Source organism: Helianthus annuus, chromosome 17 (genome assembly GCF_002127325.2).
Source record: "Helianthus annuus cultivar XRQ/B chromosome 17, HanXRQr2.0-SUNRISE, whole genome shotgun sequence".
NCBI classification, from domain to species: domain Eukaryota; kingdom Viridiplantae; phylum Streptophyta; class Magnoliopsida; order Asterales; family Asteraceae; genus Helianthus; species Helianthus annuus.
Genome location: NC_035449.2, coordinates 41153809 through 41168350, shown reverse-complemented (window position 1 = coordinate 41168350; position 14542 = coordinate 41153809). Strand labels below are relative to the sequence as shown.

Sequence of the window (14542 nt, the reverse complement as noted above, 5' to 3'; positions counted from 1 at the left end):
AAAATCACAAACTCTACCACCTGTGATTGCGTTTAGAATTTTACCGAAGAAATTCAACAAATGAAAATTTTTATCCCCCCATTTCTTTGGTAAGATCTCTAAACCTTAACAGATTCTTTCCACTTCAAAGAAACTGTCGTCAAATGTTCACCAATTCCCTCCACTGAGCGGAACTGTCATCAATCTTCATTGAATGTTCTCGGTTCCGAAAATTCACGAACATGACTTTCTTCTTTGCATAATCTAGTTGAATAAGAACGTCCCCTGGTACCCCGTAGGATCTGACTTGTATCCCCCCAAAGACCAAAGACTTTGTGAACTCGTTAGGACCGGTATAGACGTTCCAGGTTCATACGTTCGTCTTCAAATGCGAGAATATGACAATAAACAAAATCCTTTCGAACATTTCCGAATAACCGGTAACAATCATAAATACTGATGCGCGGAAGCGAACATATCGTGTTGTTTTTGGCCCATAATAGTCGCGTTACCATTTTTTTCATTTGCATCGGTAACCGTGACTACCCCACAATTTTTCAAACATCAAGTTTTCATCATCTCTTGTTTTCATCATACCGCATCATCCCGCATCATCCCGCGCACTCCCGAATTCGTACGCAAATCATCTTCGCGAACACCCGACCCCACTCTGCATCTAAAACCTTTGTTCCAATGGATCCCCTTTTTTTTTTTTTTTTTTTTTAATCTTTGCCCAAAATTCACACCAAAAGGGCCCAATAGAGAAATCTAGCAAAATATAACTTTAGGCGCTAGATTTTCACTTTGATACACCTTGTGTGGACGCGACTCGGCTCGGTTCGACTCGGTTTTGACACGGTTAGGTCCGGCTCAAGCCCGACGTCACGACATTCCTCCGTCGTACGCCCCAGAGTTCGACACGCGAAGCACGGAGCGCCACAAACCCATTCCCGTTTCCACCTCACCATGACATCATCATTGTGATGTCATGGTGATATCACAAGCATTTGTCTTATGTTGAAATTGGTAAAAGTCTTATAATCAGAAATGATCTGGGCCGTGAATCCTTATTTGGGCCGTGAATACCAACAACAAACAACAAGATCATTGGTTACTTTTGCGGTGCACAGCAATTATCCAAGCATCTTTCGAATACATATGATTTGTGAAAGTGGGCGCTGCAAAACTGACAACAAATATCTTTATCTTTCGAAACAACAACATGATAATGATCTTTCGATTTAGATCCTTCGATTTCGTTTGATGATCTTTCGACAGAATTTTCTGATCTTTCAAAGAATATCAAGGTGACCCTTCGGAAATCAACAAGAATGACCTTTCGAAAAGACAGATGATCTTTCGAATTCTTTTAGGGTGACCCTTCGTGAAAATAAATGATCTTTCACAGATTTTGAGACGTGACCCTTCGATGCATTTGGGGTTAAAGGTGATCCTTCGAAGATAGATCAATTGACCTTTCAAACAGTAGCCTGATCCTTCACTGATGTGAAATGACCTTTCGAACAGATAACTGATCCTTCGAAGTATGAAGATGTCCTTCGAAGTATGAAGATATCAAGAACTTCAAGAACACAGCTACTGGGTAAAATTTGCAGATTTGATGAAAACATTTGTACACGAATTTTGATGAAGAAAACTTGAACTTTTAGGAGAAAAACATAAAACCCAACACTCGTTTTATCACAGATCTGAATATTCGGGTTCAGATCTGAGTTTTTCTCATTTTCACCATTTTTACATCTTGAACAAAAACCCACAAAAATCACAGATCTAGAGCACATGTGACTTAGTAAACGGTTAGTTTTACTAAATCGGGCACCATGGCTCTGATACCAATTGTAGGTCCCTTTTCGGGATCGATTCCGTGATTTTCATGATTATGTTCAAAGATGGAAGAGATAAAGAGATGATAAACAAACAACTTTGCATTAATCCGGTAGTAAAACATTACAAGTCGGCCCGATTACATAATAACCGAACTAATACCAAAGAAGTATACATCCAGGGAGAAATCAAGTGGTGATTTCTCCCGGTGAGGACTCAAACCTCCTATCACTCTCTAGCACACACTTGTGCTCTCACTCTTATGTTGCAAATGACAAGGTGTTGGTATTTATACCAAACACAGGTTGCACGGTCGAAGGATTAAACTGACTGGTCGATAGATCATCTGTCGACCATCCAGCTTTCGAAAGATACACACATACCTCGAAGGATGCCATATCCTTCGAGGTCCATCTTCAACCTTCGATGGATATCTTTCGAGCTCATCGAAGGATACACAATCCTTCGATGCCTTATCCTTCGACACCAACATATACAACCATAATTTGTCTAGCAAACACACACGGTCAACCGAATAACCCTCTCGTTTGACCACTTCAAACGAGCTGGTCTATACACGTTCGATAGACCGTTTCACTAACTATTACAAATTCAGCGTAAAATAATAACTAATCTATTCGACAAGCATCGGACACAAAATCTGCATCAACAGCACCTAATACCTTGACGCTAGTGCTCAATAGTGGCGACTCATGTCACTGCTAATGCCTAGCCGAAGACTTTGCTAGAAAGATTGCTGGTGACGAATTTCCATATTTCAAACTAACAAAACACAATTATTTAGCAGAAGACTTTGTTTAAATTTGAAAATGAAACAAAATACTATTAATATCTCATTAAAATCGATCTTACATTACCTGATATATAAAAACGCGAGATAGAAACAAGTGGCCATAGCTTTAAACAAACACTACATAATTACTACATAAAATTACAAACGATAAACTAGTGTCGGACCTCTCACCGGAGTCCTTTAAACATCACAATGGTTGTCGGAGCTTGAAAGCACAAGTGGCCGGAGCTTGAGCTTTCACTGGTTCGGTGGTAGTTGATGGCAACGGATGGTGGCTGAAGGTGGTGGTTGTTGCTGGGTGGTGAACGGTGGAGGATGGTGAAGGTTGATATGGTGGTGTATAATTTTTTATATGTTATTATTATTATTTTTATTTTGAACGTCGGGGGATTCTATGATTATAAACAAGACTGTAAAATCCACAATACAAAAACTAAACCAAAAAACGAAATACGACAATTACTTTATTACATCTCTTATATTAAAATCCAGTCATCTTTCCAATTGAGATTTCCAAATTTCCATCTTCCTTTCGACCATAGAAACATGTTACTTTTATATTCTCCACCATTTTATTGCAAGATGTGTGTCTTCCTTCGAATTGAGTGTCTTATGTCTTAAACTAATTAATGACTTGCCGTTTAAAGAGATTATGAACTAACATCAATGTCTGTAGTAAATGTGTTCATTAGTAAGTGACTAAAGATTTTACTCTAGCTCATTTGGTAGAGGCTATTGTCTCTTAGTGGGAGGTGTTGATAATAGTCTTACGAATTATGATAATGACTTGCCGTTTAAAGAGATTATGAACTAACATCTAACCGTCTTACGAATTATGATAATAGTTTGACGCTTGACAATCTAGGTGGAAGCTTGGGAAGGAAGCATGTCAAACGAATCAAGTATGAAGGAAAAAAGTATTTAGGATGCAAGGTAAGTAAAGCTTACACTCTTTTATAACATATGTATTTATTTTATAGGTTATAAATACGACAATGGTTATATACGAATTATGGGTTCCGACACGAAATGATACAGGTCGGAACACATAAAATGATGAAAACCATGTTTAATGGTAAAAAGGGGCGAAATGGTAGATTGGTCATGAGATGACATATATAAAATGAGTTTTTGAATGGCTACTTTATAAGGTAAGCCTAAACGGGTCAAATGGTAATGTTGATACCATTTGACAAGTAACGATTAACAAGTGCCTGTCGAGTCTAATGCACACAGGGTAAAACGGCTTATGGAATTTGCGTTGCTATGAATTAGCAAATTACTAAGAAAAGGTATTAAAACGGGTCAATACTATGACCCGAGCTAGGTACGCATAAATAAGATTATAGTTAAACGTGTGATTTTGGTCAAATATTTTATGGAAAGTCCTTCGTCGTAAAAGGAGGGACTAAAGTTGACCAAAATGCCCTTGATCGACAAACCGGGCATACGACCCTTAAAGGTTGTTTAAAAATAAGTATTATAATTGAGTAAGTACTTGATAAATGTAATAGCTATAGGCATATGCCATGTTGGGTCAAACGCCCAAAATGGGTCTTTTACGAAAAATTGACTAACCGAATGGTAGAATTCAGAATAACTGGTTTACCACATTTAATCCACCACAATTATAGTTGTGGTGTAAGACAAATAGATATCTTAATGTAGAAATAAGATGCGAGTAAACGATGAGCGAGATTTATGCTTAAATGCTTAAAACCTCTAAACGGGTCAAAATAAGGTAAATGGTTAAATGTTGGTTTAAGTGATTAGAAAGTGATGTAGCGTGTGTTACAGAAAAATGAAGATCAACACGTTGATTCTACGAATACCCGTGTAGTTCTTCCCCAACCCCAAAATTCAACCCAAAGGGCACGGAATTTGAAGTGAAAAAATCAATTTTCTCAAAATTCAAGTCTGATCATTCATATTACAAGAGGGACATATAAATAGAAACCAAAATTCGAAATGGGCCTAAAAAAGATAACGGGCCAAACACACGGCCTAAAACAAAAAGCCCAAAATAGTTCAAAAAACATAAAAATGCAAATAAGTAATAGAAATAAGCGTTTTTTGGCCCGGACGATGACCCAAACCGCCGTAGGCGTTTGCAGCAAGATGGAGCTCGTTCTCACGTTCGTTTTGCCTGGTCGCACGCCCAAAACGGACCCCCCGTAGCCCAAGTTAGAGCCATTTTAGTGAAGCCCCTTTTGTTACACGATCTTGGGCCTCCAAATACAAGATGTCCCGCTCTTCCACACTTGGGCCCACATCAGAAAGTCACGAAATAAACTGGTGAATTAAATGCGTAAGCAAACCTCGTAGCAGGAGCGAATACACTAGTGTTATGAAGTCCATAGATTTGGATAATATGATCAAAGATTAACCTTGTTCACAAGTAGTGAAAAACATGTTAGAACATAACGGGTCAAATAATTATCTATTTGATTCGTAAGCCATTAGTTCATAAATCGGGATTTGTTGTGAAATATGGTAATAAACATAGAGGTAAACTTATTACGGTCGTATAGAAACAAGAATCATGCGAATCGGATAAATATATTGAAAGTTATGCAAATATTGAGTTGATGTATGCAAATCTATATATAAAAGTATGTATATGCAAATATTCAGATGTTGTATGCAAATCTGAATATAATAGAATGATTGTTTCAGCTAAGAACTTGTTTTAATGAATTTCAAAGCCTTCATACTAATGTAAATGTTGGTTTTGAATATAGGTGAACCATAGTAAGCTTACGGATGAAGATCAAGCTCGTTGAAGGACCGAACACAATCAGAAATTTAAGCTTCCGCATTACGCTTCGCTGTCACAATTTGAATGACGACATATTTATATTAAGACGAAATGTTTTCAATTCTTAAAAGTTTTAAGAAACCCGTATTTTCAAGTATGTGTAATCGAAAATACACATTTATTGTCGAAACTTATATGAATATTGTTAAATAGTGGTAAGGGTCTTACAAGTTGGTAATCAGAGCTCAAGGTTAAAGAGTAAAGTGTTCGGTTCGACACTTGGTCGCATAATCCGGTAAGTTAGTTATATTTATATTAACGTTTAGCATGTTAAAGTGTTGTAAACAACACATAGGGTTATCGTGTAATACACGTTACTCCAATTCAATTGATAAAGGATTGATATAGTTAACGAAATTACGTGTGTTGACACATATAGTAGAAAGCCTTGTATTATAGTACGGGCGTTTATTGATGTCCACGTTACTAATCTTTGTAAACATTTTGGTTAAAGGACACTCGCATTTGAAGATGGCGAGAGTTTAACAATCTGCAAGCATGATGGAGGAATGGTCTGAAGTATTTGACAAGTAGAGCATGCTCACCAAGGACCTAAATCGCGTAACAATAGCGAATATGGTTAATAGCAAGGAAAGACCATTAGGGCAAGCATCTACCAGGTGCACGTTTTAAATTTATTGCACAAATAGTAATATGCAACAAATATGTAGAGACTGATTGTTGCATATGTAGGATAAAAACCTAGAAAACCTGAATAGGATACCTATCCAGGATGATGTTTCCAAGAGAAATTAAGTAGAAATATATGTTATTCACGATTGTGACTAACAAGACAATAACAGAATTATTGTATATAGAAACCTGGACGGAAGCAATCATCAAAGTAAGCATTCTCAATATAAATACTACTGAGAAGAGTAATGATCACATTAATGAATGTGATTGTATAATAGTTGGATAAAAGGAAAACATTTTATATGTTCAAGAATAAAACGGGTAAAACTAGTGATTGTTAAATAAGCAATTAAATAAAGTTTTACCAAATGAAATCATGAATACGGAAATGAATAGAGGCGTTACTTACATGGGGCGTGATGTGAAAATTATAAAAAGGTCATGTGTATCGTGTGTTGATCGCTTACTCTGACCAAGTAAGAAGTAAACACATGATACCATGAACTTCTTATAATGAACGCATTTACCTCCGGTGTAGTAAGGATGGAGCGAATGTGATGAATTAAAAAGGTACCCAAACGGATCAAATAAGCAAAATGTTTGATAATAAATGTAAACGCAAACCGGGTAATGGAAGCGTATTACATTAGAATAACGAGCCCGAGAGAAGGGACAAGGATCAATGTAAATGAAAATATAAACCGACTAATGAGAATGTTAAAGCATAGGAATAAAGTTTGATGTCATAAGTGACGAAACTCACACGAACAAGTCAAACGGATTGAATAAAGAATAAGGACTTGGTTGAATAAAAGCGATGGATTTCGTTAAGACGACCAAATAAACCAAAATGAAGTCTTAATGTATACCGGAATGGTTGCTTTGATAATGACTTCGGTAAAATACCCGATAGGTGGGTAGGATTTCAAATATATGCGTAAACCAAGAGACAGGAACGCGGATTAAAAAGTTAAAAGACTCGGATTATGAGTTTTGACTAAAAGACGATAAAATTTTGATAATTATGTTCAACTATTTCGAGGTTGAATGGATTGAATAGAGAGTAAAGTGTGACTGTCATAAGTCATGAAATTCACACGAACAAGTCTAACGGATTAGATAAAGAATAAAAGCTCGGTTGAATAAAAGCGACGAATTGCGCTAAGACAATTAAATAATTTAAAACAAAGTCTTAACGCATACCAGAAAGGTTACATTAATATGTGAGGACTTTTCAAGCTTTGCATTTGACTCGATTGATGCATACTTTGATGAATTTGCCCTATGATGTGGTGTGGATTGTTGTGGAAGCCGGTGGAGCGACTAACGAGATGGCTGCGTTGCTTGCAAAATCGAAAGTGAAGGTGAAGGTTATGCATATTGGATTTGAGAAGAAGATGCCGATTTTTTTGGGAGGGGAGACATAAGGTGGAGTCTGAAATGAGGTTGAAGGCTTTGAGGTAAATTTAATAATTCGGTTATAATGTGAAGTTTTATGATAGAATTTTAGTATGAGTTGACTTAATTGACGTAATTGTTTGTGATTTTGAGTTGTGAGAGAAGAGAAACTAGATGGGATTGTGATGTTTGTTGACGATAGTAATATGCATAGTTTGTAGCTTTTTGATGAGATCCAAAATGTGGAATGGATTGGTACAATTTCGGTTGGGATTCTTGCGCATTCGATTCATTCGGATGAGGGTCCGTTTGAGGTTCATGGTGAAAAGACGGTGGATGAAGATGAGAAGATATCACTATTGGCGGTTCAAGGTCCGGCTTGTAATGCATCTGATTGGTTGAGCGGATGGCACACGTTTAATACTGGTGTATATAAAGGAAAGAATGCAAATTATATTGGTCATATGGCAGTTGTGTTGCCGAGGAAGTTAGAGTGGTCGGGGTTTGTGATGAACTCACAGTTTGTATGGAAGGAAGCTGAATTTAGGCTAGATTGGATTAAAGATTTGGACGTGGTGGTGGCCGGTGATGGAAAGGATGATATTGGGAGTCCTCTTTCTTTGGTTAAGGAGCATTCTCAATGAACGTGGGTTATGGGGACCGTTTAGGCTGTGTGAAATAGGGAGCCGCCCAGGGGTCCAGAGTCTCATTCGATATTGAGTCTCCGTGGTTTACTATACCAGATTAAAAGATGTTGAAGACTATGGTTCAGATTTTAAGCTTGTTGTAGTGATTACACCCACTTGACAAAGCCTACAATTTTTGGTTAGCAGGTTTGCATTTCAAATGTTAGTTCTTTATATTTTTAGGCGGTGAATTTATTTAGAAGATATTTAGAATTTTATGAGTAAAATGGATGTGTAAAATTTAAAGTTCTTTTATCTTCTTTGGATGCCATTGTGGAGGTACATAGTAATAGACATTATAATTGAATCTAATATGAGTCGGGACACTCGCCGCAACGCGCGGGCATTCCCATTAGTTTATTAAGGTGGATGATGGTACTTATATTAATTTATTATTACTTATTATGGTTGAAGTAGCAAGAGAAATTGTCACATAACAATTTGGTGGAACCGGTGTCTTAGAAAAATGTCACATGACTTTTAATGAAATACTTTATTAGATTGGATTAGATACACTATATGCACAATTATATACTCCTTATAATAAAAGTTAACGAGAAAGGAGATAGAATCACTAAAATAGTGAAAGGAGAAAAATAAATTATTTTTTCTTTCGGTTTTACAATTTTTATGTTTAAATGTTATGTATGCCTGTTTACGCACTATCGATGATTTGCAACATTATGTTGGCTATGAAATAAATTCCTGTATAACTAATAACTAATAATATGTTAAAAACTGTTGTAATATTATAAATAATGTTATATTATTAATTAATATAATAATTACTTAAAAATTAAGCCAAGATGAACGAGAGATCTTGAGCATTAAGTTTCTGTGTTTCCACCTTAATGTGTGGGAAATTGTGTTTGTCGCACATAGGTGTAGAGATAAATCCTTTGTCGATCTATAATTAGAATTCTCTTTTTTTTTTTTTTTTTTGAAAAATAACTATTATTCACAACACCCGCCCCAACCAGGGGCGAAACACAACAACGACCGATTAGATTATATTAAACTTACACCAATCTTCTCAACTAATAGATTTATACAAGGATCTATTTTTATACCATAAATACCCCATGGACTTAATGTTCTGAATGATCTTCACCACATTGACCGGCGCATTAGAAAACCTTCTCTCATTTCTCGCTTTCCAAATACACCAACTCGCCACCACTATAATCCCCTTGATCGCCTCTTTTTTTTTTTCTTTCTTCATCCAAATGCTCGTGTAACTTGATAAGGTCTTTAACCGTAAACGCCAAAAAAAGGCCTCACTTTGCACCACCCACTGATATATTACTAAACAATTGAAGCAATATAGTAGCCACGTAATAAATGGTCCACTGATTCATCCCCTTCATTACACAGAATGCAGACTAAGTCACCCTCAAAACAGTTCCGGGCTTGCAGAGCCAAGAGAGTAGGAATACGATTCTGAACCGCCCGCTACATAAATATATTCACTTTCTTAGGAACCCATTTAGACCATTCAAAGGCGAACTTGCTCCTAAAAACACCGTCACTCTGTAAGAACTCCTTGGTAGCCATAACTGGAAAAACATTATGATTGCCACCGTTCCATATCCACTTGTCGCGACCACTTCGAAACTGCACCCTGTCTATTCCACTCAGCTACCTCCTTTGCTGTACTCGGACATCTCGACCAACACCGATTTCCCATAAAGCACCGAGCTTCCAGTTTAAACCGGTCTGAAACCAAACATCGTTTTTCAACTTCCAATCTGAATAAGAGGGGATACAAATATTTAAGAGGCTCAACACAGACCCAGAGGTCAGTCAAGAATCGGATACTAGACCCGTCTCCAATAACATCTCTACATATATGATTAAAACCCAGCCCCGCCACTTTCACCTTGTCAATGGCATTCACAAGAGAGTTCCACACACCACAACAAGAATTATTGATAGGAATAGAGTACCAACATCTATTATGGTCATGAACAACTTTAACAACAAGCTTCCATAAATTATCTGGATTGGCACGAAACCTCGACATCCATTTTGTGAGAAGAGAGATATTGGTCTCTTTTAACTTGCACAACCCAAGCCCTCCCTCTTTAATAGGCACCGCAACGTCTTCCCAAGCTACCCATTGCAGTTTCTTCACCCCCACCGAACCTCCCCATAAAAATATTCTAATTATACCTTCCAAGCCCTCAATAACCTTAGCCGGAGCCTTAAAAAAAGAAAAATAGTACGTAGGAAGACTCTCCATCACCGCTTTAATTAACGTCACGCGGCCACCAATAGACAGGCATTCCGCTTTCCAACGGGACAACCTAGCCTCAAAGATATCAAATAAAAAAATCCAATTTGCAACTCTATTCATATTCGCACCCACCAAGATGTCTAAGTGTTTAAAGGGAAACGAACCCGCCTTACAATTCGCCCTACCCGCCATATCCGAAACCTCCTCGGCATTAACTCCTATCCAAAACAGATATGATTTACCAAGGTTTATCTTTAAACCTGAGCACAAATAGAAAAACCTCAACAATCTAGCTATGTTTTTGACATTTATCTCGGACCACTCTCCAAGGATCACACAATCATCTGTGTATAAAAGGTGTAAAATACTGTGACACCCCGTTAAAACACGCTAGCTTGGCAGTGGCTGCTTCAACTTTCGGGACGAAAGTTCTTAAAACTTGGGGATAATGTGACACTCGAGGTTTTTCCATACGAACACTTTGTAATATTTTGTGTATATAAATATTATTAAATGAAAACGTGACCTTTGTGCATGATATGTGATGTATGTATGTATTGTATATATATATATGAGAGCCGAAACCACGACCCGAGACCATGACTCGCAACCGGGCGGTTGCGAGTGGGCCACTCGGTCTCGAGTGGGCCGTTGAGCCGAAACCGGTTTGGGCCGAAACCCCAAGCCCAACCCGAAAACACCCCTTGTATATAATCCCCACCATCTCCTCATTTCCCTCATTTGCTACTAAAACATACACACACACTCCTTACTTTCTCTCAACTAAGAAAACCCCAAAACAACATCCAAACTCTTCCAAATTCTCGGTTCAAGCAAGGATCTCGGACAAGGACTCGGTCAAGCTCGGATCACTCGGACACTTCATCTTCTCTCATTCTCTTCTCTTTGTTTTCGGCCCCTCCTTTTCATAACCGGTTAGTGTGTAGTAAATGCCTTGTTTATGCTTGCTTGAATGATATGTTTATGATATAGAAAAATGCTTGGTTAGTAGTTTTTGCATGATTCTTAGGTTGATTTGTAAAGTTTGACAACATGTGGTAACATGTTTGAAAAGGGTTAGTTAAAATTGTTATGCATGACTTCTAGTATGACTTGTGAAGATTAACTATATGTGAAAACTCTTATGTATAAAGTTTGACAACATGTTCATAATGGCTATAGAATAGTGGTTTAAAATGTGCTTATGAGCAACCCAAAACTATGTTCTAAGTCATAAGGTGTATGTTTTACTTGTTCTTGCATAATAATCTTGCTAGTAATACGTGATTTTTGGTTAATAAATGTATGATTTGTTAAAGAGAAAACCCTAGAAAAATATGAATATAGGATGAACTTGTCGAATGTTGGTTGAAGATTTAAAATGGCAAAGTTTGATCCATATTTTATTAAAGGCAGATTAGGAAAAGTGTTTGTAGAAATCTTATTGGTAGTTTCCTAATCTGGGTCTGATTTCATATGTACAATTTGGACTGTCATATCTGCATCATCACGTGTGTATGAAAGTGACAGATTACGACTCGCAACCACAGCATTCCGACTCGAAACCACGCCGTTGCGACTCGCAACCAAAGCATGACAAGTCGAAACCGCGCAGTTGCGACTCGAGACTACGACGGTTGCGACTCGCAACCAAAACGTGACAACTCGAGACTACGGTTGCGACTCGCAACCACAGCGTGACAAGCCGAGACCACCTGGTTGCGACTCGAGACCAGCTGGTTGCGAGTGGGCTGTTCATTTTAGTTATTGGGCCATTCTGTGTTAACTTGGGCTATCTGTTAGTGGACTATGTGTTGCTGTGTTCTGTGTTACTGATTAGGGCCGGCCCAATAACCCCATGACTATTTGCTTGCATGTTACGTACCTGTATGTATTTCACGTGAATGCTTGTATCCCGAACCTGACCTATACCGGTAACCATGTTAGGACGTGGTGACCAACGTGATTGACAAGTAACCTAAACCTACCGAGCAACCCAAGGTGAGTTCACAACTTAAAAGCATGCGTCCCGGTGGTTTGGGACACGAGACTAAAACAACCCTATCCCCTGGTAAAAGGTGATACCATTTACATACCTCCCCTAGTTATTGGGAACACAACTTACTTTTCCTTCCCTGGTATTGGGAAACCTTTTTGGTTAATTACTGTTTATACGGATTGCAACTAACGGCACTAAACGAAACTCTATCACTCAAGTCCCTACTACAAATACCGATTAGTCGCCGGGTTAGGCGAACGGGTTATTAGTTGATAGCGCTATTTAGGTGTTTACCAGCCTCACACCGTGCCCTGGTTTGGGATCGGTCGTGAACTAATGTACTCAGAAATCCGTCGATGATGATAGAACATTGACATCGGGGCATCCTGCGGATACGCAACGGTTACCTAGTGTTCGGTATTGGAAAAACAGTTTAGTCGCTAACTTTTGGGGTAGCTCCCCAGGGCATGTATAAACGGATAAATTAACCGGTGAAACAAAGTTTTTGGTAATTAAAACTGGACAACTAGTGAACTCACTCAGCATTATTGTTGACCCCTTACTGCATGCTTTGCAGGTAACCAGTGACGAAGGAGCTTGCAGCTTGGGAACGTGTAGTGTCTGTTCACCCTTGTGTTGGGTGTTACCTTACTTGGAAATCATGAACTTTGTTTTAAACTACCGTACTTATGCTTCCGCTACTTATGACTATTTTGAAACTTAAAACTTTAAACTCTGAACTTAATATTTGCTAAGCTTATGAATAGTAAGTATTACTTTTGTTATCAACTTAAGTATTCGGTATAATTGGTGGCTGGATCCTGGTCGGTCACGCCCTCGAAGCGGGTGTTATCCGCAGGTGGATTTTGGGGGTGTGACAGATTGGTATCAGAGCCATTGGTTATAGTGAACTTGGTTTTAAAAAGGGGAAAAATCTTTTTGGAGAAAACCAGACTATAACCCGTGACTCGCGACGACACTACACTCCAAGTGCAAGGCTCGACACATTTGACCTCATAGCTCGGATCAGTGTTTACTTGTTTGCTTTATGTTTCCTGTTATGATATACGTACTAGTGTGCCTAAACTAGATAGATACACCTCTCTCTTCTATCTCATTCTCGCTACGCTACGACACCACACTCATACTGTGTTTTCTGGTTATGAAGACAATGAGTGGACGCGGAAGAGGAAACATTAACATGACGCAGGCTCAGTTCACTAACCTGCTCAACACAGTGGCTGCGGCTTTTGCAGCTCACCCTATAGGTAAGCTCGTTGTTTTAGGATGTTTAGATCCTACCGCCACATCGACTTTTCGCCTCTAAACCTATACGCTTCGCTTCTCACGAACAGGTCAGCATGCACCTGCGCAACCACCAGTGTGTACTTTCAAAACTTTCATGGATTGCAAGCCTCTCCCTTTCAACGGCACTGAGGGTGCCATAGGTCTTCTACATTGGATTGAGAAAATTGAAGCTGTTTTTGCTGTCTGTGAATGTCCCCCTGCAAATTGGGTGAAATTTGCTACTGCTACGCTTGAAGGAAGCGCGCTTTCTTGGTGGAAGGCGCAGATTCAGATGTTTGGTTTGGAAACTGCTAATGCTACCGCATGGGAGGATTTCAAGGATATGATTAAGGATGAATACTGTCATCGGGATGACATCCACAAGCTTGAGAATGAGTACTATGAGCTCAAGATGGTTGGGTCAGAGATTGAAACTTACACCAAGCTGTCTGACGACTATGCTGCTCTTTGCCCAAACATGTCTCGACCAATGTACCGAAGGATCGAACTGTACATCAAGGGTTTAGCTCCAGAAATTCGAAGCCATGTCACTTCAGCCAACCACACTACCATTCAGCCGATTGTTCGACTTGCTCACAAACTTACTGATCAGGCCGTAGAAGAGGGCCGGTTGCCCAAAAGGATCAGTGCTACTGTCGGAACTTCTAGTGACAGCAAGCGTAAGTGGGAAGGAAGTCAAAGCAAGGATGCTAACCCCACTCAGGCCCCAGCACAGCAAAGGAAAACTAAAAACAACAAGGGCACTCAGCAACAGGGTGGCTACCGGGGAAGCTACCCAAAGTGCAACAAGTGTAACAAGCACCACAATGGGGCATGTAACAAG

At 38.8% G+C, this 14542-nt stretch overlaps 1 protein-coding gene across 1 annotated transcript; it reads left to right on the top strand.

Moving 5' to 3' along the window:
• The first annotated feature begins 7363 nt into the window (after nucleotides 1-7363).
• LOC110924035 (beta-1,4-xylosyltransferase IRX14-like) lies at nucleotides 7364-8134 on the top strand. The gene is made up of 2 exons (XM_022168079.1): nucleotides 7364-7462; nucleotides 7712-8134. The coding sequence occupies exons 1-2, from the start codon at nucleotides 7364-7366 to the stop codon at nucleotides 8132-8134; spliced, it is 522 nt and encodes a 173-aa protein (XP_022023771.1).
• The last annotated feature ends 6408 nt before the right edge of the window (nucleotides 8135-14542 follow it).

Bases quoted from the DNA above. Each gene is read 5' to 3' on its own strand.
- LOC110924035 (XM_022168079.1), top strand. From the start codon at position 7,364: ATGAATTTGCCCTATGATGTGGTGTGGATTGTTGTGGAAGCCGGTGGA. The intron at 7,463-7,711 runs GTTATGCATATT...CATAGTTTGTAG, and splicing joins AATCGAAAGTGAAGGTGAAG to CTTTTTGATGAGATCCAAAA.